Source organism: Rhagoletis pomonella, unplaced genomic scaffold (genome assembly GCF_013731165.1).
Source record: "Rhagoletis pomonella isolate Grant_MI unplaced genomic scaffold, Rhpom_1.0 Rhpom_scaffold_00007, whole genome shotgun sequence".
NCBI classification, from domain to species: Eukaryota; Metazoa; Arthropoda; class Insecta; order Diptera; family Tephritidae; genus Rhagoletis; species Rhagoletis pomonella.
Window position 1 is genome coordinate 38,534,103 of NW_023458561.1, and position 23,598 is coordinate 38,557,700.

The 23,598-nt window shown below is 35.4% G+C and overlaps 1 protein-coding gene across 2 annotated transcripts in view; it reads left to right on the forward strand.

The window, feature by feature from the left end:
• The first annotated feature begins 6,518 nt into the window (after positions 1–6,518).
• LOC118742743 (protein GDAP2 homolog) overlaps positions 6,519–23,598 on the forward strand; it is a 38,632-nt gene continuing 21,552 nt past the window's right edge. The window contains exons 1-3 of one of the 2 annotated variants that reach the window (XM_036475052.1): positions 6,519–6,561; positions 6,670–6,806; positions 8,316–8,410. In XM_036475052.1, the coding sequence (XP_036330945.1) occupies positions 6,534–6,561; positions 6,670–6,806; positions 8,316–8,410 (260 nt within the window). In that variant the 5' untranslated portion in view covers positions 6,519–6,533. Of the gene's footprint in view, positions 6,562–6,669; positions 6,807–8,315; positions 8,411–21,002; positions 22,425–23,598 lie in introns of those variants that run through there. The other variant, XM_036475053.1, reaches the window with a different exon arrangement.

Below are 23,598 nucleotides of genomic sequence, written 5' to 3' on the forward strand. Positions count from 1 at the left end.
GGGCCCTTAATGGCGTAATCATAGGGAGGGTGTTCCTCGTTTCATTGTTTAAAATCATGTCTGCTGATGAATACATCAAACAAATTAAAAATCAAACAGTCAGATAAGAGTTCATTATACTTGGTATTATTTGGTGCTGGATGTCTTTGTGCACAGATGAATTTGTACAATTGCACGCCAAAACAATTCACTTATCGTTGAACTGATACAGAAGATACTCACTCATCTTTGTTTTGTTTTTTGATTGCCTTGTCATCTTTGTAATCAGCTGCGGAATTTCGTTGAAGCGAACGTTGGCTTGTAGCAAATTGAGTACGAAAAGCTGACCTCGATTGTTGTGGTAACAGTACTAAATCAGTTAATATTCGGCGTTAATATTGAAAGCGTTGATCGCAGCCACACAAAAAAAACAGACGTACAGTGGAAAATAAGTAGTACGATTTAAGGACGAAAAATCGCTTCTTACTTCTAAATAAAATATACACAGTATCCTTTTTACTAAATTTCGTGTCCTGTGAATATAAAATCTGTGAAATTTTTCGGTCGTTTTTTGTTTGTTTAATTCTCAACGGGCACAAAGATGTATATAGCACGTTCAGCCTATTATCGGTTAGCAGAAGGTAACTAATCAAAAAAATTCGCTGTATGTAAAAATATCAAAAATTAAAAGGTGGACACAACTGAAGCTTTAAGTGCAGTCTTTACATTTTTTTTCGCTCTGTTGTGAAATTGCACCATCTTATCGGTGTATTAGTTGGCTTACAATATTTTACGTATGACTCCCACGTTGGGGAGTTTGTTCAAGGAATCAGTATCGCCAGCCATCAAACGGCAGGTCCACGGACGGTTTTCAATCCATCTTGGTGGTTTCCATCCACATGCACTTCCGAACGTGTTTTTTTTGCCGAACACTGGAGTGCACCTGGTAACAGATTATTTGCTAAGATTGCATAATTTACCCATAGATCTGGCTAATAAAAGGCAGTCTGGATTAGGGAAATTTCAAGGGAGGTAGTACGGATTTTAGTAGTCTGTCCGAATGATAGTTAAGATTTCGATCTCTTCCCGTTACTAGGATGATTCACTGAGCTATTTGGTTCACTTTAAAAATTAGCGCAATACCAAGCAGCGTTGCCATTTTAGCCGTTTTCCGGCTAGATTTAGCCGGTTTTGATAGCAACTAGCCGGAGAAAATTCGATCTAGCCGGCAGCCGATTTGTTAGCCGGTTTGTAAAAAAAAGTTAGCCGTTTTTAGCCGATTTTACTAGTTGCCTAATTTGCAAAAAGTAAACAAGTTGTTCGAAAGCAATAATGCAGACCCAATGAAGATTTTTAATGAACTCAATGTTTTACTTTCGCATCTATGGTCCCTAGTGGTTATTAGCGCGGACACATTTGATCCTATATGCTCCCCGTTGGAACCATACCTTGCTCCATTTCCTCAGTTTTATCACAGTTTTGAAGAGTATTTAAAAACAAAAGTAAGCACAAACGCTTTTGACCACGAAGCCTAGAAAATAATTCGAGAAAATGGTCGCTATTTTATTATCACTTTAATAAAGGAATTACGCCAACGCCTCCCTACAAATATTACCACACTAAAAAAAAATTGACTTTTTTCGGTTGGAAATGCATTAAGAGTAATTAAACCAAAAGTATTTGTTCAACTACAGCAACAAAACCACAAATATAATGCCGACGAAATAATATCCATAGAGATGCAATGGAAACGGTTAACGTTACATACCTGGAGTAATTTAGACTCAACTGTAAAATTTTGGGCCGAAGTTTATCAATTTCGAAATGCCCTAGGAGAAAACCCTTTTGCTGACCTTTGCAACCTAGTGTTTAGTTTTCTTGTTTTGCCTATAAGTAATGCAGAAGTAGAGCGAATATTTAGTTCAATGAATATAATAAAAACTAAGCAAAGAAATCCAATGTGCGTTAAAACGTTAAACGCTATTTTATATATAAGATACGGTTTAAAACGTGAAGAAAAATGCTGCCATAATTTTACTGTAGATGACGATCTCTTAAAATTAATGAATTCAGGTGATATATACAATAGTGATTCATTTGATGATGAGGAATATACACTCGATATAAATTAATGGTGTTAACTAGTCTTTCGTTTCTTGCGATTTATTTAAATAAAGCATGTGGATTTTCACTAAAACATTTTAGCCGTTTTTTGCCAGAGTCTATGTGAAATTTCACTAAAACATTTTAGCCGCTTTTTTTTGCCAATCTAGCCGGTCGGCCCAAAAAGTTCTGGCAACACTGATACCAAGATAGAACAGTATTTGCCGATGGATGCTTGGACTTAAGCTTGGTGAAATCGCGGTAAACGTCCCTATTCAGGAACCAACGCTCTTGGATGGAGCCGGCATAGGAGCACCATGAATTTTTTTCTAGGAGGCCAATGGGGAAATCTCTTATTACTTTTTCTATTGAAGAATTTACAGGGTGTAAGTTGCATTTCACGACGTTTGCTACTTTGAATATAACGTTCATACGACGCACAGTGCTTCCCTTCCATATAAAATGTGGGCAAAAATAGAATTATGGGCGGATTTAATTGAAAATTCGCTTCGTAGCACAATTTAAGATGCTAAATTTAAAAATGCAATTTATTTTCATAACTTTCATACTTTCACTGTAAATACAGTCTGACGTTGAAAATTTTGAGTTCTTGTGGCATTTACATAGGTATGTACATATAGTTCGTTCTATTTTTTAAATTGAGGTGTCAAATGTAAGGGATTGGGATGTGCAATAAAGTTTTATTTTTTTAAAACAGAATTTTTTGAATTTTATTCAAATTATTTAATAAGGTAAAGGAATTAGATATTACAATATGGGTATCAATAGAAATGGTTTTCAAAATCCTTTGCTTCTAAGCTAAACGTAGAATGTTTAAAAAATCAAATTTGCTTTAATTAAGGAAATAAGGTAACTGAAATATGTATATCAATATCGGTATCAGACTAAAGAAAAAATTGGACATATTAAGCAAGAAATAAGTGAAGACTAAAAACATTCTTAAGTTTATTTAATTGTCCAGTAATTTAAAAGGAATGTAATCAGAAAAAATCACTGATAGACAATGTACATATGTATTTGTAATAAAATAACAAATACGACGTCGTAAACCTTTGGTTTGACACAGTTATTATTTTAGTATAACTAAATTTTACTTTACAAACTGATGGCAACTCTCTTTGTTATATTTGCAAGCTAAAACTTTTAAAACTCTTTCGCCTAACTCCCATATGGTGATACCTATCTATTTTAATAAAATTATTCCTCTAATTCCAATAAAATTACCTTTTTATAACAGGTGGCAACCATCTACATGTAGTTAAGAAAAATACTTTATTTAAATTTTTTAACAGGTGGCAACTCTTAAAAAAAAACATACCTCTATTGTCTAAAGGTTTTTAATCGGATACTTAATTTTTGAAAATAGAACGAATCGTGCAGATCTGATGGCACTGACAAAAAATGAAAAAATTAAAAAATGATTTTATGCATTAGCAAAAAACGCATTAATTTAAAAAGTGCAGAAAATGAGCAGTTTTTTATTTCCGCTTTCGAAAGCTAAAAATCCGTACTACTTAATAAAATAATAAAAAATAACATATTTTTACATTTATTTTTTATTCATTCCATTAAAATTTACCATATCTTGAAAATTTTGTTACACAAAAGTGTTTTTCTGGAATACCTATGCGGACACCCTGTGTTTTTATTTTTATTCCTGTAGTTCTCTATTATCTATATGAAAATAAAAAACTTCAAACCAACATTTTATTTAAAGAATGTATTTTTTAAATTTGTTTCCGTGAAGAGTTTACGCATGGCTAAGCTCTTATTAAAGTTCTTAGTATAAAATTTGTCGACTTTAGTGGCTTTCTGGTGACATACAGATTATTTTATAGGAAAATTTCGGTTCGATTCTTTTTAGTGGCAGAGAACACCTTGCAGACAATGAATTTTTCGATTTTTGCCCACTTAGACAGCACTGTGCGCCACATTTTCTAATGCTGAATTTCCACTAGGCAGTAAATGACAACAATTTTAATAGAAAAGTTGGACATTGAAAACTTCGGTTATTACGTTAAAAGACAGTCATTAAATTCATTTCCGCATGGCATTTTCTAATGCCCACAGTTTTTTGTCATTTCAATGTCTAGTGGAAATTCGGCATAAGATATTTTTATTGCTTCGAAAAATCAACTTTTGACGACAAAAATTTTATTAGAATTCTTTTAAAGTGGAGGGAAGGTACTCTCAACAAAACGATTCTCAAATTAGTTTCTGAGCTAAACTGAGCTAGAAGACAAATTTTACGTCACAAATTAAGGCGCAATGAGAAGCCAATCCTGTGGTTTCACGAGCGCGATAGAAAAAATGTCCACAGAGCGATAGTATGGTGGCGTATTGTGAAGTGCTTCAATTCTGGAACAATACGTACTCAGATAGCCAGTCTGCTGGAAACCAAAGCCATATTTTTCAGCAGCTCTACTGATCAGGGAAATAAGATTTCAAGAACAACTTTTAGTTGACGGTCCGTTCTAAATTAGAATAGAGTAGAGGGAAAATGCTTGTGTAGAACTTCAATGTCACTGTTGGCTCTAAAATGGACTATGGAAGTGGTATCAAGTAATACCAGATTACTTTTTCGGTCTCAAAATATTTTAACTGGGAATCGAGAGGCCCTATAGGTATTGAAAAAGACTACAAATTTAAATGAACATGAACTTATCTCTCTTTCTGGACCGAAATACATAAATAGTTTCGTTAGTATATTTCAAAGCAAAAGCGCTAAGGCTCCAAGGGATAGCCAAGCGTAAAGGGTGTCAAAGGACGCATGGCTATGTCGCATTGTCCATGTCTGTTTATCCTGCTGTCTATGTGTGTGCAAACCTTGCGCCAGTCGCCTATTTACAGCAGACGTAGTTGTCCTATAAAGTCAACTGCCCAAAGTTTGGTAGCCAAATTCGAAACAAGCGGTTGGGTAAGCAATCAGCGAATGTCCGTCCTTGGAATTATTGAAAAGAAGCGCAAGGTAGGTTAATTCCTTGACGTGCACTAAAATTCAGCTAACCCAGGAGCTCAAAGTATATGACAATAGGCAACGACGTTTGTTCATCAAATAGTATTTAGAGCGTAAGGAAAATGACCCAAATTTGGGTTGTAAATCATCTTTAGCGCGGTGGCCAATTTTGTCTTGGACAACTCAAATAAAGAAGATCGTATAGGGAGATTAAGAAGAACCGCGTTCTGTTCTCTTGACGAACGGCTCTAATGAGCAACTCATAAATCGCTGTGTGCTGCCGCTGCAAACTATATGTAAACCTTTGTGGGTATTAAATTTAGGTCCGCAGAAAGCTTCTCCATACAAAATAAAATCCCTAAATTCTCCAGTACTAACTAAAGGAAATTCTTCTTGAATTACGTTCCATGCGTGAAAGGAGGTCCAGATCAAAACGTACAGGCAATGCTACGACCAAACGACCATCGTATATATGTATGTAGACTGCATTGCAAGTAACTGACCTAAGAAAGCAGCCATTGAACTTAAATACAACGGAAAGTCAGCAGACTAAATTTTATTTTGGAAGCGCTTAACCTTACCAAACATACCACATAGTCACTTGACCGAACTGATCAGCTCGTGTGTAAATCTATTTGCTAAAAAAAAAAATATGTCAAAATCATTTTTCCCCAAGTTGGAATTTCTTATTTTTAACTGTCCCACTCATGCTGCCACCTTTTACCCTATGCCGTCCATCAAGTATGCCGACAAGTCCAAGCAAGTGACAGTCTTATCAGCAAAACGAGCCTATATCTTCTTTTTTTCTGACGTGTGACCGTTAAAGGGAATAAATATCTTTTATCTTTTATAAGTATATGTAAATTTGTTTCCATATTTATGCAAGTGTATGTGTCGTTAGAATTTATGAGCAAAGAAGCTTTTTATCTACGCCAACAACAATGCGGACGGCGCTGAGTTCTATAGTAGGACAAATAAGAGGCGGATCAACAAATCGTTCCACGCTGGCGGGCTTGCAAGTGTATTAGGTAATGGCCGAAGCAACAGCATCAGTATTTATCCGTAGCAGCAGCTGCTGCGCCGCCGTGTGGAACTTGTTGATGCTGCACAGCTCAGCTTCATTAAAAAAAATAAACCAGCAGACGACAGCAGCAAGCGTAATGCTCATGGACCCACGAAACGCTTTGCTCTGCGCGCATTCATTCAGTCGAGTATTAAATGTCGCTCCATTCATTATACACATACGGCGAGGACAACTTACCGCAAAAACAAAAAACCGACGGAAAACTTCGAAGCTGAAAGCATAACGCGCAGTTTGCGACTAAAACAAAAAAAAAAAACAAAAATAAATAAAAGCGGAAAGTGTAAAATTTCGTGAAGATCGGACAAGCTGTGGTCATCACTAACCAATAAACAGCAGTCGCATTAGACTAGGAAGTTGAGCTGATCCCAAAAAAAACAAACTAAACAAAACATGATCAACGATTCCTTTGAGTTCTCTTGTAAATACTTAACGACTTTGTCAAATAGATCAAACATTCCGACATTCCGACATGCCTTTGCCTGGCTGGAGTTTATCTAATAGTGTTTTATCTTTCATTTCTTTGTAGCCGACGACGATTCCGATAGTAGCCCACACGATATGGAAGGTAACGCTTCAGATTTGGAAAGCGGATTTGCCGATATGAACGGTGTAAGCCTTAGCAGCTATGGCGGTGTCACATCGGCCGCCTATTCACAAATGCAGGTGAGTTGCAGGGCATTAAAAATGAACTTAACCAAATTTATAATAACACAAAGGTCATACGAATTATGCATACATAAGAGTATACATATGTATATGTATGCACAGCAGAGAAATATACCGCAAAAAGCTATTCCGTTCCCCTAAGATGCAGACACAGTACTTGCGAAATCCGATGGAATAAAAATTTCAACTTCAAAGTGAACGGGTTTTTCAGGCTATCAGCTTCTTACATTTACTAACTTCCGTATTTAATACAAAAACGGCTTCAAAAATGATATTATTCTCAAAATAATACTTCCTTTACGGCCACACCTAAGTATTGGTGTTACATTTAGCTACAGCGAAAATTATCAAAAAAAAAAAATTTGCAAAAATCTCCAATGATCATTGCAAGCTACTTCTCCTTCAACGTTTGGTGCGGTATTTATGTTTTTTTTTTTGAAATTACGGTGAGTGCCGAAACAAGTTTCTTCCCCAGCTAAGCTGCACGGTTTATTGACTTTTAACCCTTGTGTGCTGGATTAACTGTAACAACCCCGCATGTTGTGAACTCAGTTCGATTTTTACATTTACATTTACATTTTTATTATATAAATTAATTCCTTTCATTTTGAACTTTTTGTGGCTCTATAACGTTTTTTCAACACGCACAGGTGGCTTTCATTACATTTGTGCGATTTTGACCCCATACAATTGATAACCATCTTTCGTTGCGTTCATTGCAAGTTTTCGAATTTCCCAAAAAAAAACCATCTGATATAGAAATTTTGTAGCTATATAGTTGCTCAATGCCGCAGATCTCTCACGTTCACGGCAATTGAAGGGCTGACGAACTCGGCATCTCTCTTCAAACATTCTACTGAATGAAAAATTCATAGAAATAGCAATGTAGGGCGGCGTATGAAACCGACCTGTCATATTGCCAAACAAAACACTGGCCAGCCATAGAGGTTCAACGTACTAAGTCTCTACTTATTCTAAAGAGGTAGGACATTCGCAGTGTGATTGGAGTTATCACTGGAAATTATCTGATTAGATCAGACATAGCTAGACTGGACGCAGCCTGGAACGAAGCTGCATAGATATACGCGAAAATTTCAAAATTAGAAGAAAAACTATTTTAGAGTCGCTGCCAAGGTTTGAAAATATTTCATTTTTCAGCTTTAGTAAATGTCGAATTTCAAGCAAAATTTGTTATCGAATGGTAGCGACCCCTAAAAACTCGATCAAAATTTCAAAATTTTCGTGGATGTCTTCATTTTGTACGTAGAACAAAATAAGCTGGGTAAATATGAGATGAAAGAAAACCTCAGAAGAAATTATCTTTGTCGCTTTTGTGACGGGCCCTTAAAGTGCGTGTAATCCTCGACGAAGGATGTGAAAGGAGTTTAGTTTCTTTGTATTTATCGGTCTGGAAAATGTCTTTAACATCTTTCTGTCTGCTTTAAAGTTAAAGAAAACGAGCCAAAAACTGTATTCAATTTAATCATTGAATTTATTATTTTTCAGATTGATTTGGATCGACAACATCTCTTAGGCAACCGGAATCAAGTTTTCGAAAGTGTTATTGCCGATGGTCTGGAAGGCTTAGAACATCAAGAGAGGTGAGTGATATTTAAGTAAATTATATATGCGATTATAAGTCTAACATTCGAAGAATTGATTATGAATAATAAAATCTGTGTTCATAAGGAAGAGTAGCTTATGTCGAAAGACTGGCTTTAGTATAATGCGGCATTCGCAGCATACGATTCCGAATGATTCACTGGCGCCGAGCCGTTGAAGAACTTTTGGCAAATAAACGTGCAAGAAATAGTTCCGATACTAGCAAGTCAATATTCTTATTAAGTCAGATCAAAAAAATCCTTGTCGTTTAAAGGATAAAGAGAATGCCGCATTATACTAAAGCTAACTTCTCGACAGAAGATACTATATTCCATACGAACACAGATATATTGGATATATATGTATTCCACTGTTAACCAATTAACCTTCGGCTTTTAATCTCAATGTGGCAGCGCATTTATGTTGCTCATACGCCTAGTAAATCTAACTTGATTTGAATGATATTTTTGTTTCACACATATGTGGGGGTACTTACCATCCCAGCTAGCCCAGTCGGCAAAAAATAGAAATCTGTATGATTTTGGCCGATATCGGTCAGAGAAGCGTATGGAGAGGTTGACAGGAAGTCTAACCGACACGACGTGGGTAATTCTGACGGATATCTAACAGATGTCTGACCAAATAATCATGGAAAATATCGGATAAGGAAATAAATAAAATTCTCCAGACATTTCGCCCCGAAATCTGTACGAAACCTACAAGACTTGTCTAAATAGTCAAATTTTTATTCCGACTTGTCCGATATCAGAAATTGTCTGGCAAATGTGCTAGTTGGGATGATTCCCTTAACTCCCTTACAAAAGCTTTGCACACACACACGAACCCACACACACAGAGCCTTGTTAAGGGAGCCGATTTTGTCGAGAGGGAGCGAGAAAACTGTTTCTGAGCAAAACTTTTATTATTGAATCATGAAATTAGAACTAAATTTTATTGTTTCACTTTTAAGGCGGAAAGTCTCTATAGAGCATCACCTTTTTGAAGTAGTGTCGTACAGACTAAAGAAAGAATGTCAATTATAGTGGCTAATAAAGAGAACTACAGGTTTTAGCAACATTCTTTTAAGTCCGATTTGGTCATTTGCTATGTATACTTTTAATTAATAGGAGATCCTATTCTCTTTTACTAGAAATACTATCAAGAAAAATCGTATTATTTGTTAACAAAAAAGGAAACCTATGCGGAAGCTGCTGTTTTGAAGGTTGGCAGCACAGCTTTCCATTAAATTTCTTTGTAGACTTCTTTGCATTGAGTTTTGTGACCACCATACTTGAATACATAAAGCTTCGTGCTACTATTCGATAAAATGAAAGCATTCTTTTACAAACGTCGAGTAGCAGTCACCGTTTAATAAAACATCAGACCTTATTCTTAAAATGATTTAAGATTTACACAGGAAAATTACCGGCAAAAAACTGTATCGACATAAGTAACAGAAGCAACGAAGACCTGCCCTCGGTACTCTGGAGAGAATACTTCTCCTCCCGATACTAATATGAAGAGAGGCTATTCCCACCCGGCAATATTAGAAAAAAGAGGCTTTTTGGGAGCCCTTGTTTTGGATCTTTTGAGCTATAGACCTTCCACACTCGACTCTTTACTCTTTTTTATTTTATATGGAATAGCCAGAGTTTCAAAGCCTTCTGATTCAGCTTTCCTTTCAGGGGGGAATTCACATGAAATAATACTTAAGGATACAGTTCAAATTTGAATTTGCGCCAGATTTATGTTACCTGAAAGCATTTTCTCGACTGAAAAAATACTCATAGGAAAGCTCCAGAAATTTTGCAACTGAAGCTTTCTGGAGATTTGGTATACAGATGAATAAGAATATTTAGTAATAGTAGGAGCTCCGACAAGGGCACGCCCCTTCATTCATCTGTTTAACGGATGAAATCTACTTTGTATGAAATTTAACGTGTTAGGAAATATTTCACCAGTGGGTTGGCTAAAAAAATCCTGGCCAGGATACTTTTAATTAGATATTCAAACATTATTACTTTTTAATTTCTGCACTCATTTGTTTATTGTTATTTAGACCAATCGTAGGCATAAAGCCTATATAATGTGTTAAATGGATGAGTGAAAGTTACTAGTATTACCTACCTGTTCGTACCTGCCAACCCGGTAGGAAGGCCAGGAAAAAAATAGAAAACCCAACATTTTCACATTCCATAGTCTTTATACTTTCGATTGGTATATAATTTGTTCATTAAAGGAACAAAAAAAAATAAAATAATTGTTCAATATTTGATTAAAAATATCCTTGCCAGCATTCTTTCAGCCAACCAAATAGATTTCATCCATTAAACAGATAAGTGAAGGTCGTGTCCTTGTCGGATCTTAGACTATCAGGGCAATTCTGGCAGGCCCTAGAAGGGGAACATTATTCATCGTGCTTGTGTCTCGGCACTCACCTCAATCTTAATGGTTACACGCTTGAAAAAGTAGACGTCTTCGTTTATTTCGGAACCACCTATATCGCACATACATAATAATTTCAGTCTTGAAATTCGACGGAGTATCTCTTTAGCCAACAAGTGTGATACCATGGACGGAATAGACAGTTGAGAAGTAAAGTCATCGTTGGTCGTACAAAAAGCACACTCTTTAAATCATATGCGTAATGGCCGTATGGCGCGAAGGCATAGACAATGAAATCATCTTGGAATTTTCGAGAGAAAGATTCTGCGGAAGTTTTACGGGACTTTACGCTTTGGCGACGGCGAACACCGCAGACGATGGTGTCCATGAACTTTACAACGATATACATAGACATAGTGCAGCGAATTAAAGTACAGCGACTCCGCTAGCGTGGCTATATTGTACGAATGGAGAAAAACGCTACAGCTCTGAAAATATACAACGAGGATCGCGATACTGGTAACAGTGAAACAGATGGAGAAGGATTTGTCTTCACTTGGCATTTCCAACTGGCATCAGTTGGCACAAAAAGTAAGCGACTAACATGCTGGCAGACTCGCACCGCATCTCTTAGGTTAGTTGCAGGGCCAATTACAAAGAAGCTTTTCAACTCTTTAGCGTTGTGTCTTTTCTAATGGCTTATATTCTTCCTTGCTTATGCCTACCATATGTGACCGGTTAGTTGCCTTTAAGAGGAACGAAAATTCTCGCTTAGAGTATAGCAACGAAAAGCACGTCATTATGCGCCAAATCTGCAGCCTAGCGGTTTTATTTTAAACGCAGTGGACATGTATAATCTTGATAATGTCTATACTACCCACCGCCTTCATGCATTCATACATACATATGTACAGGCTGTAACACGACAACTAATATTTTCACTTACAAAATACTTCAAGAAACAGACAGCTTAAAGTACTATCTCCCTGTTTCAAAGCAATTGCTTTTATAACCAGCAATAAATCTGCTGCCATACAACGACACCTTCATACACAATTCATACATATACATACTTAATTGCAGATGTATTAACTAAACTAGCCTTAGTTATCTTGAATTTCAACAACAGAATTCTTTTGCGCTTCTAACTGGCATTTCCTTAACAAAAATAAAAAAAAATAAAATGATACTATCGGGTGACGTGCTAAATGAAAATGTAATAAAATATCACTCAGTACTTACATTACATACTTAAGTACAGAAGCAAGCAAATTCTTTTGTAATAAATATATAGACAAGATCTTTTACGTCAGGCGCCAACTAAAATAAACACAACAAACTAAATAATTGAACAGGCCATGGCGGAAAGGAAGCCACTAACCATTACAATGAGTTACAAGTAACTATGTACAACAAGTAAGGTTATTTTTGTCAAATACAGACATACGCATATGTATAAGTGCTTATTTTATTCGCGTCGTCTACCTGTAAAATTAATTTTTCAGTGAGTATTACACGATCCCAATTGGTTCATCAACTATTTAGTATAAAATTTTTTCATAATATGGAATCTACCAATTTGATTGGACATACCCGTATTTCCACTTTTAGCCTTGCTGTCATCGTCATTGGCTGTTCAATGTTATTTCTAATAGAAAATTCTAAAATATTAAGCACTATCAGAAGGAAATATATAGTACACAAATACTATTTATAGTGTCCTTTTGCCTTTTACTTTTCTACGAGACATTCAATTATTATGTGACTTCATTGTCGTCAACCATCCATCATCACAGTTGGATTATGCAATTCAAAGGTATTGACGTCAAAATAGGCATAGGGCAGTTTAGGCAGTGCATGGGTAACGAATAATTATTTGGTAAACAAGGTTCGCTTTGTGTGCGCTATGTGGCAAGCCCCCGGCAATACATGGCTCGTGGCAAACGGCGACTACGTCATTGAATGCGTGTCGAAGCGATGACGTCACACACGTAAATTTTATTATCCTGCAGCACGCATATAGTTGTACAAAATTTTCATTTATGTTTGCGCTCTCGGATGCGAGTATTTATGTGTATGCTCATAAATACTTTAAATATTTACACTAGAACATACATCCATGAATGTATACTTACCCACCCCCAGGCGCTTTCTTCAATAAATGGTGATAAATCTCAATCTGTGTTTTTTTTAAGACTAGATAGGTATATTTATATATACACATTAGGATGGTCCAAAAAGCTAAAGTCAGAGTTTGAATGCTGTTTTCATTACTAAAGATTTTTTGTTGCTCCCTCCGTTGCATTTTTTGGGATTTGTGGTGAAGCTATAAAATATAGTTGCGCTGGAAAAGTGGTAAGTAAATAATTAAGTACTACTATTGGGAATCTTCTCAAGAGAAGCAGATTTTTCTGGTTGAAAAGTATTGATTTTCAAGAATTCTACACCACATCTACGAAAAGTTGTTTTTCCCCATATAAAATACATCGACAACTTTGAGCGCATTGAGCGACCTCCCAATATTTTTTTTATTTCAAACAAATGTTCGATATAGAACAATCCTAGGAGGTGAGAGCACAACAATTCCGACTTTAGTTTTCCACATGCATTTTTGGACCACCCTAATGCACATGAATAGCCAACCGGCAAAATAAGCGACAAGGAGTAAGTGAGATTCTTTATCTTCGACGCGATAGCCCATCCGCATTCCTTTTTTACTCCTCGTTCTTGCTTGGAACGACAAGAGTTGCAAAAACTTTTTGCAACCGCTCCTCTCATAAAAGAAGAATTGACCCCAAACACTTTGTAATCTCACTATGAATGTCAGACCTGTAATATTTTCTAATACAGTTTACAAAGAAAAGGTCACACAGTGGTCGGAGAAGCCACGTATTACGCGAAAAATTAGAAGGGATCTTGCGGATCGTAGTACTGTTGTAATGCTAAATCCGAATATGCTATAAAATTTTTAGTTTGACAGTTGGGAGCTGTCAAATCAACTGCCGATTTCTCTAAAATTAAAAAAAATCTTTTTGAAAATACCACTGAATATGTTTTTTGACATTATGATTACGAATTGTATATCAAATTACAACCTTGACAGTTGACAGCCGTCAAATGAACTGTAAATTTTTCTAAAATAAGACAATTTCTTTTTAAATGCCACTGATTAGGTTTTTAGACATGCTGATCACGAATTTTATGTCAAATTAAAACGTTAAGAGTTGACAGCTGTCAAATAGACTGTAAATTTGTCTAAAAATAAGCAAATATTTTTTAAGATACTGCTAATAAGGATTTTAGGCATGCTAGTCATGGGTCAAACTAAAACCTTAAGAGTTTACGACTGTCGAAGGGGCTGTCAATTTCTCTATAAATAAGGAAAATTTCCCAAGAATTAAACGTGCTATGTTGTAAGGCTCACTGATCTTGAGTTCTGTATCACATTCAAACTTTTTTGGTTGACAACTGTCAAATCAACTGTCATTTTCAGTTGATTAACACAATATATTTGTTTAGCAAAATTTCATTTATTATATACGAGGGAACATATCTAAAATGAATTGGAATGGTTAAATTTTGCAATAATTACAGTAGTTTATGTATAACGTATGGATAGTTGGGGCCATATGCTATACATATTTACATATGCTGAGCTCAAAAAATTTTGATCTAGGCCCCAACAGTTTTTTGTTTAAGATGTTTTTATTTTATATAAATTTCTCATTTCCAAACCTTCAGTTTTCTCATTTTTAAATAAAGTTATTCAGATTTGAATTTCAGACGCCATATTGGATTTTGCATTTTGAATTTTCAAAAACTAGTTTAAAATCTGTAATGAGCGAACTTAAAAACCTCCAAATACCAAATTTCATGAAAATTTAGTAATTTTTTAAATTCCTAGAAGGCATATTGGATTTTTGAAAATTTATTTCAGTTTTATGAAGACACATGTTATCAATTATATGATGCAAAATATAGAATATATTATACAACCCTACAAATTAGTTTTACCTTTTTGAAGAAAATATTTCTTGAAAAATAAGACGTGTTATTAATGTTTCATATGAACTCATTATTTACCATGGTTTATAAGTAACACCAAACCAACAATTACCGTTATAATTGAAAATTCCATAAAAAAATTGTTAAGAAATCCATCATCTCATAATTGTTAGAACGTGCCACGATCGAATTCATTGAATTAAACGGATAGCAGATATTATTGAAAATACTAATCAGTTTTAAGTTCGTTGAACATTTCTGAATAAGCATAGCTTTATTCCGATTAATTTATCACAGTTTAAAAATATGCCTTTTTCGCGTAAAACCCGGTTTCTCCGACCACTGTGGGGCGTGGGAAATACGAAAACTTCACGAGGCATAGAAAACTACGGACTCAATTACCACCGTCCCAACACCCTAATAGACCTTCATATCGCACGGACTCTTCAAAAGAGACACCACTCAAAAAAAGTTAGGTCGATTTGTTTGCATAAACGATTTGTAGATAGATTTCCAATTAATGCAAATATTTTTTTCTTCATGATTATATTTTCTAACTAGAAAACTACTGTTGTGGCGGTTTTTTTTTTATGAATTTCATTGAATCTGTACAATCTACAAGCAGTTATATTTCCCAGTATAATACACTGACTTGTGCCCCTTTGGGAGAGGGTATGCGATACATAAAGTTACCGAATGACCTTCAATTTATTTAGCGCTCCATTCAATTTGCATGTTTTGGAAGCTGTACTTCCTTTTCTTCATTCGCAAGCAAGCCTGCCTCAATTAAGCACTCAAATGACACAAGCAAGTGTATATAAATAGACACAAACCATTTGTGGAAGTCCTTCCGGACCCTTCGATATCTCAAGTTGGTGAAAACTCTACTGCAGGATATGCAGCTGCTGCTACTTTCGTAATATTCGATATTGGCTTGACTTTCTAGTGTTTTAAATGTAAAATCAAAAAACCAATTGTTTCATTCTCCATCAGGTGCAAGTCATTAGAATTCTTAATCCGAGTATTTTTCAGACAATTTAAATGACAAAAGAAATTAATTTAATTTGCGGTTAATTTAAAACAAGTGCAAGAAATCAACAAATGCTTCCTGCAATCTTTTACCCTGTCAAAATCGCGATCACCTTTTCATCACTTTCGCTTTATGCGCATATCATACATATACCCATAAGCATGCGTGATTATGTACGCTCAAAAACCTTCACGAAAAAAAATAAAATAAAATTTATAAATACACTTAAAAACAATTTACCTTAAAATGCATATATTCGCAAAAATATTTAAATTGTATTTTTATCAAATAACTGAATAAAAATACTAAGTTCAGTGCGATGACATGAAAAAGTTCAAATTCAAAATATTTCACATTGTTCAAGCAGTGAATTTAATTAAAATCTCGTTTGTGCTAATTAGCATTTAGATCATTAATAATTTCGCAATTTCTGTGCGAATATATCATTGTATGATTGTACTAAGCTTGTACGGACATACTACATACATATGTATATATGTAAAAACTTTGCATTGCAACTTGCCGAGTGAGTTTTTTACATTATAAACGAGTCAAATTTTAGTGAGTAATTTTATCAAATTTAGTTCAATGAATATCTTGGAATCACAAATTAATTAATTACAAATTATAACAAGTGGCATGCAGGCACCGCCGTGATCAGAAATAAGAGAAATAACTTGACTGGAACGAGAGAAAAAACAGAGATAAATTACTTATTAGCACATTCAGGCGAAATAAGTTTTGAGTTAATATTGATATGTTGATATAAAGTACCAACTGAGTGACGCGTCCTTGTTTTTTTTTTACATTTTTTGTCCAGCCGTTTTCGAGATATCGATTTATAAAAAAAACGTTCGATTTTCAAATGCCTATAACTTTGGGGGAAAGTAGGCCGATTGGGACCATTTTTTCAATTCTTCATTTTCAAAACCGTATTTCTATAAAATTTTCAAATTATTAATATCAAATTTTGATTGCCAAAAACATGTACCGATCAATTTTTTCCAAAAAAAAAACTGTCATTCCGCATATTTTAAGTGTAGTCCAATAATGGGATAACAATGGGATCTATTTTTTTTATTTTCAAATGAATGTAAAACTAACAAATTTTGCGAACTCAACGCCAAGAACTCTAGCAGCCAGTTTCATCAGTAATTTAAATTAAAAATTATTTTTTATTTTCTGTCAATATCCATATACAATTCTTCACTTAAATTGCTTTTGTGAAATGAGCTGTAACTGCGTTAAATCGAATGCATTAACTCTCCGTCAGACACATGTTTCGATTAGCACATTCGGTACGCATGAGTCTGACTGGACCCACATGCAAATTGTATACATTTATATAGAAATTATGTGCAACATTTGTTCAGTTAAACTTATTTACTGTATGTTATTCAAATACTTACTTAATTTAAGAGCTTTCTTTTTTTTATTTTATTATTTAAATACACTAACGATCAAAACTGAGTGCATGTTCGACATTTTATTACTTACAGTAACATCACTTTTTTTAATAATAAGCCGATTGCTCTGAAATTTTCAGCAATTTGTCCTTATTATCTTAGGTATAAAGCCTAGTATACAGGAAAATTAACAAGTGATTCACAACAAAAACGCAAGGCAACTCTCTTCACTCAGTTTTGAACTTTTCTGTTTTGAGATTTTAGGAGGTATATGTATATCAAGAGGATTGTGGAGACTCCTTTGCTTTTAATAGCTCTCTACTGAGTTTTCTATGATTTCGCTTGGAATATTACCCCATTATAATTTTACTCGCCTCCAAAGCTCTTCCATGTTACTGGAGCTCGCTTGTGCTATGCTAATCCTCTCTTGACCAGAGCGCTCAATTTTTCGATAGCTTTGAGGTCTGGGATTTGTGCTGGCCACCATGTTAGATGTTTTTCTTGGCATGGTGTTTTTGAAGATATTGATAAGGTCTTTCCCAAAAATATGCCTTTTTATCACTTAGCAAACAATTAATTTTCGTACCATCGGACCATATTACCCCCTTTCAGTACAAAAGCTCCTAGTCTCGTGACTTTTACAAAATTTCACTGGCAGCTTAATGGCTTGGGATATTTTACTTGCTGGCATTTGGTGCCATGGGTTAATATAAAAGGTATAATGAACACATATTTGCCGGACATTGTAGACAAAAGCGCAAACCCTGCGGAAGAAGTTGTTTGCCAGCAGGACGGAGATCCAAAGCATTCTAAAAATATTCCACACCGCCGGCTGCTTGAGCAAAATTTTCAGGTAATGGAGTGGGCAGCACAAATCTCAGACCTCAACGCCAACGAAAAATTGAGCGCTGTGGTCAACAGAGGATTAGCAAAGCACAAGCGAGCTCCAGTAACATGGAAGAGCTTTGGAGGCGAGTAAAATTGTAATGGGGTAATATTCCATTGCATTCCGTTGCATTCCTTCATTTTAGGTAAAAATCATCTCTTGCCATGATAATTCAAAAATTTAAAAGAAAATTTGAGAAACGGTTGCATTCCTTCACTTTAGGTAAAAATTACATAGGAATATATGTGGGTCCAGCCAGACCTATGTGTTACGAATGTGATGTATTAATCAACATGTCTATATATCTAGCTTTATATATATGATATCGACATGATTTTTTACGGATTGGTAGTTCACTAAACTTTAGTAAGCTACCTGAAATTTCAAGCCTCTAGCTATATTTAAAGTACCTTTTTTTGTAATTTGAAAATGGAAAAGGCCTGGCTGGGCTCATGTATCAGACGAAGGGTTAATCAAAAATATAAAAATACTAAATTGTAGCGATAAGATATCTGTACATTAATGCAGGTAGTAGTGCTTCGCTATGACTATTCGCTATAGAAGACTAAACCTCGCTTGAAAATATGATCAGAAAAAATCCTCTTTTTAATGTGAACTTTCAATTTAAGTCCTTTTTTTACAAACGGTATTGGAATGAAAAATATTTACTATATAATTTTTAATGATATCTATTATTAGTTTTACTCGGACTAAAGACGACAAAAAGTGAAATTTTCATTTTTTAAAATTCTACCCTTTTTAGTTTTTTCAATATTTTTAAAATTCGATGAAAAAGATAAATCATTAAAGTAAATTTTTAGCATCAGATTATGAAAATCATATGAGTAATGTAAATGTAATAGAGCATTAAGCGATTGGAAGATTTTTAGCCTTTAAAAATCTTTTTTACAGAGTTTCATTTTTCGTGTTGTGTGTTGTGGAGAGCTTATTTCAATAATGCGCTACTTTTTTGCCTACTATTTCTCAATACAAATTTTCCAATTACGACATCTAAGCAAATTCAACCGAAATGGCAATGAGCTGCATTAATGCTCAATGACATTTCATACAAAACCAATCGATATTTCTCAATAAGAATTACGGTGCCATCGCATGAATAACAAGTGTGACCGGACATACATATATAAATATGTACATAAATACATACCGCGCGACGTTTTCAAAAGGGGCACATATACATGCATATGTATGTATGTATAATGACAAGTCAAGAACCGCAAAAGCAATGTGGCAAGGCCGTGCCGGATACCAAAAAACAAAGAGGAAAAACATGAAAAATAAGGGAATGAGCAAAATAACAGTGCGCAGGACACATGCGAGCAGCAAAAAACTACGACGAGTTAGCAAGTTCAAACGAGAGATAGAGAGAGAGTTCAAAAGAGAAACCTTAAGTTCACGTGGTTTTCATTTTAAACGCTTTTATTTTTTTTTTCACTGTCTAAACACAATTTTACAGCCAAAACATCTGAAGGAAGCACTTTGCAATTCTTATGCGAGAACGATCATTAAGTTTATACAATCAAATAAAAAAGGCCACCAAACACCTGAAAGTAAATTTGCAAAGGTAAGGCCGCTGTGGTGTAGTGGTAATCAGTGCGCGCTTACACTCCGCAGGGCCTGGGTTCAAGCCCTGGCCAAAGCAACATCGCAAAAAAATTTTGAAAAAAGATTTTTTTCTTAACAGTGTATTTCTGCCATGAAAAGTAGCTTCTCATAAAAATACAATCGCCGTTCGGGGTCGGTGTAAAATTGTAGGTCCCTCCCCTTTGTGGTACAACATCAAGGCGCACGCCACAAATCGGAGGAGAAGCTCGGCCAAACACTAACATATGTGTAAGCGCCAATCTATTATTATTATTCAGTTTCAAGCTGCTATGAAATCCCGTTAATTTTTGTATTTTTTTTTTCGCTGGCAGTGTCCTCCATATAAAAGAAAATTGTCGAGCATACTTTTATATGGAAAACACGTCAAACACCTTCAACCAAAAAACACAATTCTTTTTGTGAGCTGTCTGCAAATGTTTTTTGATGTTGGCTGTTGTCTGTCGCTTCACCTGAACATATGAAAAGAAATTCCAAATAATCGGCAAAGAATCGGCGAAAACGGGCCGATGCCGATGCCGATGCTCAATTTTGTGCCGATACTAGCCGATGCCAATGCCTATGCCGATTAATCGGTCGGACTCTATGTTCTATAACAAAGGAATTCAAATCATTTCAATGTTACTCATACGCAGTGTACAACAATGAGTATTTGTAAGGATATTATTTAGTTACGTATACGCCATGCACACCTACCATTTGTACATATGTATGTAAGTTATATATATACAAATGTAATTGTAAAGCAACCAACAGAGTGCTTGAAAACGGCAAAAGCGCCAACATCAACAGAAATATACAACAACTATTGCGCTATTACTGTCACTGGCTCCTTTGCCAGAAATACTTATACGTACATATATGACCAAATATACATTTGTTTAAGTAGGTGTATGCATGTGATCCGTCTACATTTTCGGCTGTCGACATCAGCCACGACACAGGGTGTCTCATAGTGTATGACTTTGATGTGGTGGCGAAGTTCGGCTGCGTTAATCTGCCTCCCAGTGCTCTGCTTAACTCAGCGCTGCTCCATTCAATGGCATTGCCAGTGGCTGTGTGAGCGGCTGCTTATGCTCTGCTCGAAATACTACTGCTCTTTCATATAGTCTGCCACTGGCGGTTTTTTTTTGCTGCCTCATCGCTGCCACCGCCACTGCCACTGCTGCTGGCTTATGAATCTCATTTTCGTCGCTGCCTTTGTCGTCGCTTCGTCACATAGCCTCTTCGGCAGCGTGAGTATTTTACTTAGTCAAGATACAAATTTCGGCGTATGTAGACGCTCCCAACGGCATTTCAAACGCAACGCAAGCAAATATACAATTTTTCGTGTGATTTAAACTTTTGCGGATGTTCTTAAGGAACAGTCATCTCGTGCTACTCAAACCACAAACTAGCTAGCGAAAAGTACTGAAATACTGAAAAATTTCAAATATAAATTGAATATTTTAAGACTGCGTAGAAGATAGAGAATATTGAATTTAATAAGCAAGTGAACTTTTTTGACTTCCAAAAATACATTTTTCTCAAAATATACTCAAAGAAAAAGCAGGAGAAACGTAAGGCGATTTTGCACTTGTTAGTGAAACGAATTACGTCAAGAAAAGTGTGAAACGAGCCAAAGTGTATGCGAAATTTTCATTTTCATTTTACGGAAAAGTTCATATTATATATCTATAGTATATATCGACAACAATAATAACAATAAATACACAAAACCTACTTTATACAAAGTTGTTTATTTGCCAAACGGATGTGATTTGCTGTGCTGCCTTTTTTTCGAAAAAAATCTTAGCATTGATTTTTCACACGTACCAAACCTACACACAGGCTCACGTGCATATGTGCATATAAATAAGTATTTAAGTAGTTTTCGGCGGAAAATTTTGAGGCAAACATCAATGCGGCAGGCATTATTGAATATTTAATTCGATTTGTAATCTACTCACTACCGAATTGAAAGCGATTTGTGCGCGCATCTTTTGAATCGAGTCAAAACAAAAACAAATTTACTCGCCCACAGACAAGCGTCAATCAATAGCAAAACAATCAATAAAACAACAACAAACATATGTACGTGCATTAAATTATAACTAAGGAAAACGCAAAAAAGAACCTAGTTCAACGCGAGCAAAAAATCAGCGCTTCTCGAAGGAACAGTAGAAGAAAAAATAACGATAACAACCACAAAAGCGCATAAAAGGCACGAAAACCTAATATAAAGAAAGCAAGGAATACGTACATACGTAGCACAGCATTACGCCAAAGTGAAAAAAGTATAAAGAAAACATAAAATTAAAACACGCCACTGACGACGACAGAGAATCACAAATCGCATAGACGACGCCAATACGACGCCGTACATAAATCAATAATAAAAAAGAGGCAAGGAATTTTTTTTTTTTGTATAGCAAATCGGCGCCTGACGCACTCCTACTTGCCTGCTTCCAACCCACCGCCGCGGCGCTAGCGTACTGTGCGTTTCATTGTTTCATTGAGAACGCATAGAAGGACATCAAAAAAATAAGGTTAGCAATAACAACAACCACAACAACAACAAATATGGCTATGATTGAGGGCATGACAAGCATAGATTTGGGCACAAGTCCCATGCAAGAGACAACAGCCGACATTGCTGAGGCAATGCCGGATGAGCCGATCGAAACGCCAGAGGAAAGGTTAGTAAAATACAAGTATGTACATACATACAAACCAGAGTTGTTGCGAATATTCGCATTCGCATTCGCAACTGCGGAGCTTCCGCATTAATTTTAACATTCGCATTCGCAATAATCAATGCGGAGCTTTTACGAATGCGAAAGTTGTGCAAATGCACCGATAAAACGTACATATTATATGGTAAACAAAATGACAAATTGTAGCCAATATTTTTTTTGAGATTCAAATGCTTATAAAAAAACGGGGTGATTTTTTAAAAAATAACAGTATTGTGATCCGATTCGGCTGACAGGCACGACTTTGAAAACAGAACTTTGTTCAAAATTTCCATTCCTGGAAAACAATAATTTATTTTCCATATCCACCTATTTAGCTCGCCAGAAGCACAAATTGTTGAAACCAGTAGCAGAAGAAAGTATTAAAAATGATATAAAAAACCAAATTGGAAAAACGCTGATGAAGTTACAGATTCCCCAAATTCTGAAACAGCCAAAGGAATGAGAATGAAGAAAGCTTTAGAAAAACCTGACACATCTGGTTTGGCTTGTAAGCGCTGTTTAAACAACGGTCTCGCCATTATGCTAGATTTTAATTGTTTCTTAAATATACTTGACTTCCGCATCCGCGGTGGTTAGCTGTTAGATATTCGCATCCGCATTCGCATCCGCGGATGTCTAAAATGCCACATTCGCAACATCCCTAATACGAACACACATGAAAGTTAAGGGCGACGATGAGTTAGGAAATGAGTAGCAAATGAAATGAATTATGTCTTGTAGAAATGTATATATATAAAACTGAGTGTGTGAAACATCAATTAATTAATTATACATACTACATATATTGTATGGATGACTAAAAGAAACATGTATGTGTGTATGTGGACCAGCTTGCGTGAGTGAGCTCATGAGCAAGAGTAAAGCTCTTAGAGGCGTAATTTTTCTTTTGGGGACTAGCAGGGATGGGCGTACTTATTGATAGATAAACAAGTAGAAGGATAATAACAAGGGCGTGTATGTACATATGTAAGTGAAGGTTATCCATCTGTGTGATAATATAATTTGTGCTATGTGTAGGACGGAGTAGTTTTTTTGTCTGTGAAATTCTTAACGAAAGTGAAACGCCATCAACATAAATAATAAATACATCAAAAACAGACACTGCAGACAAAAA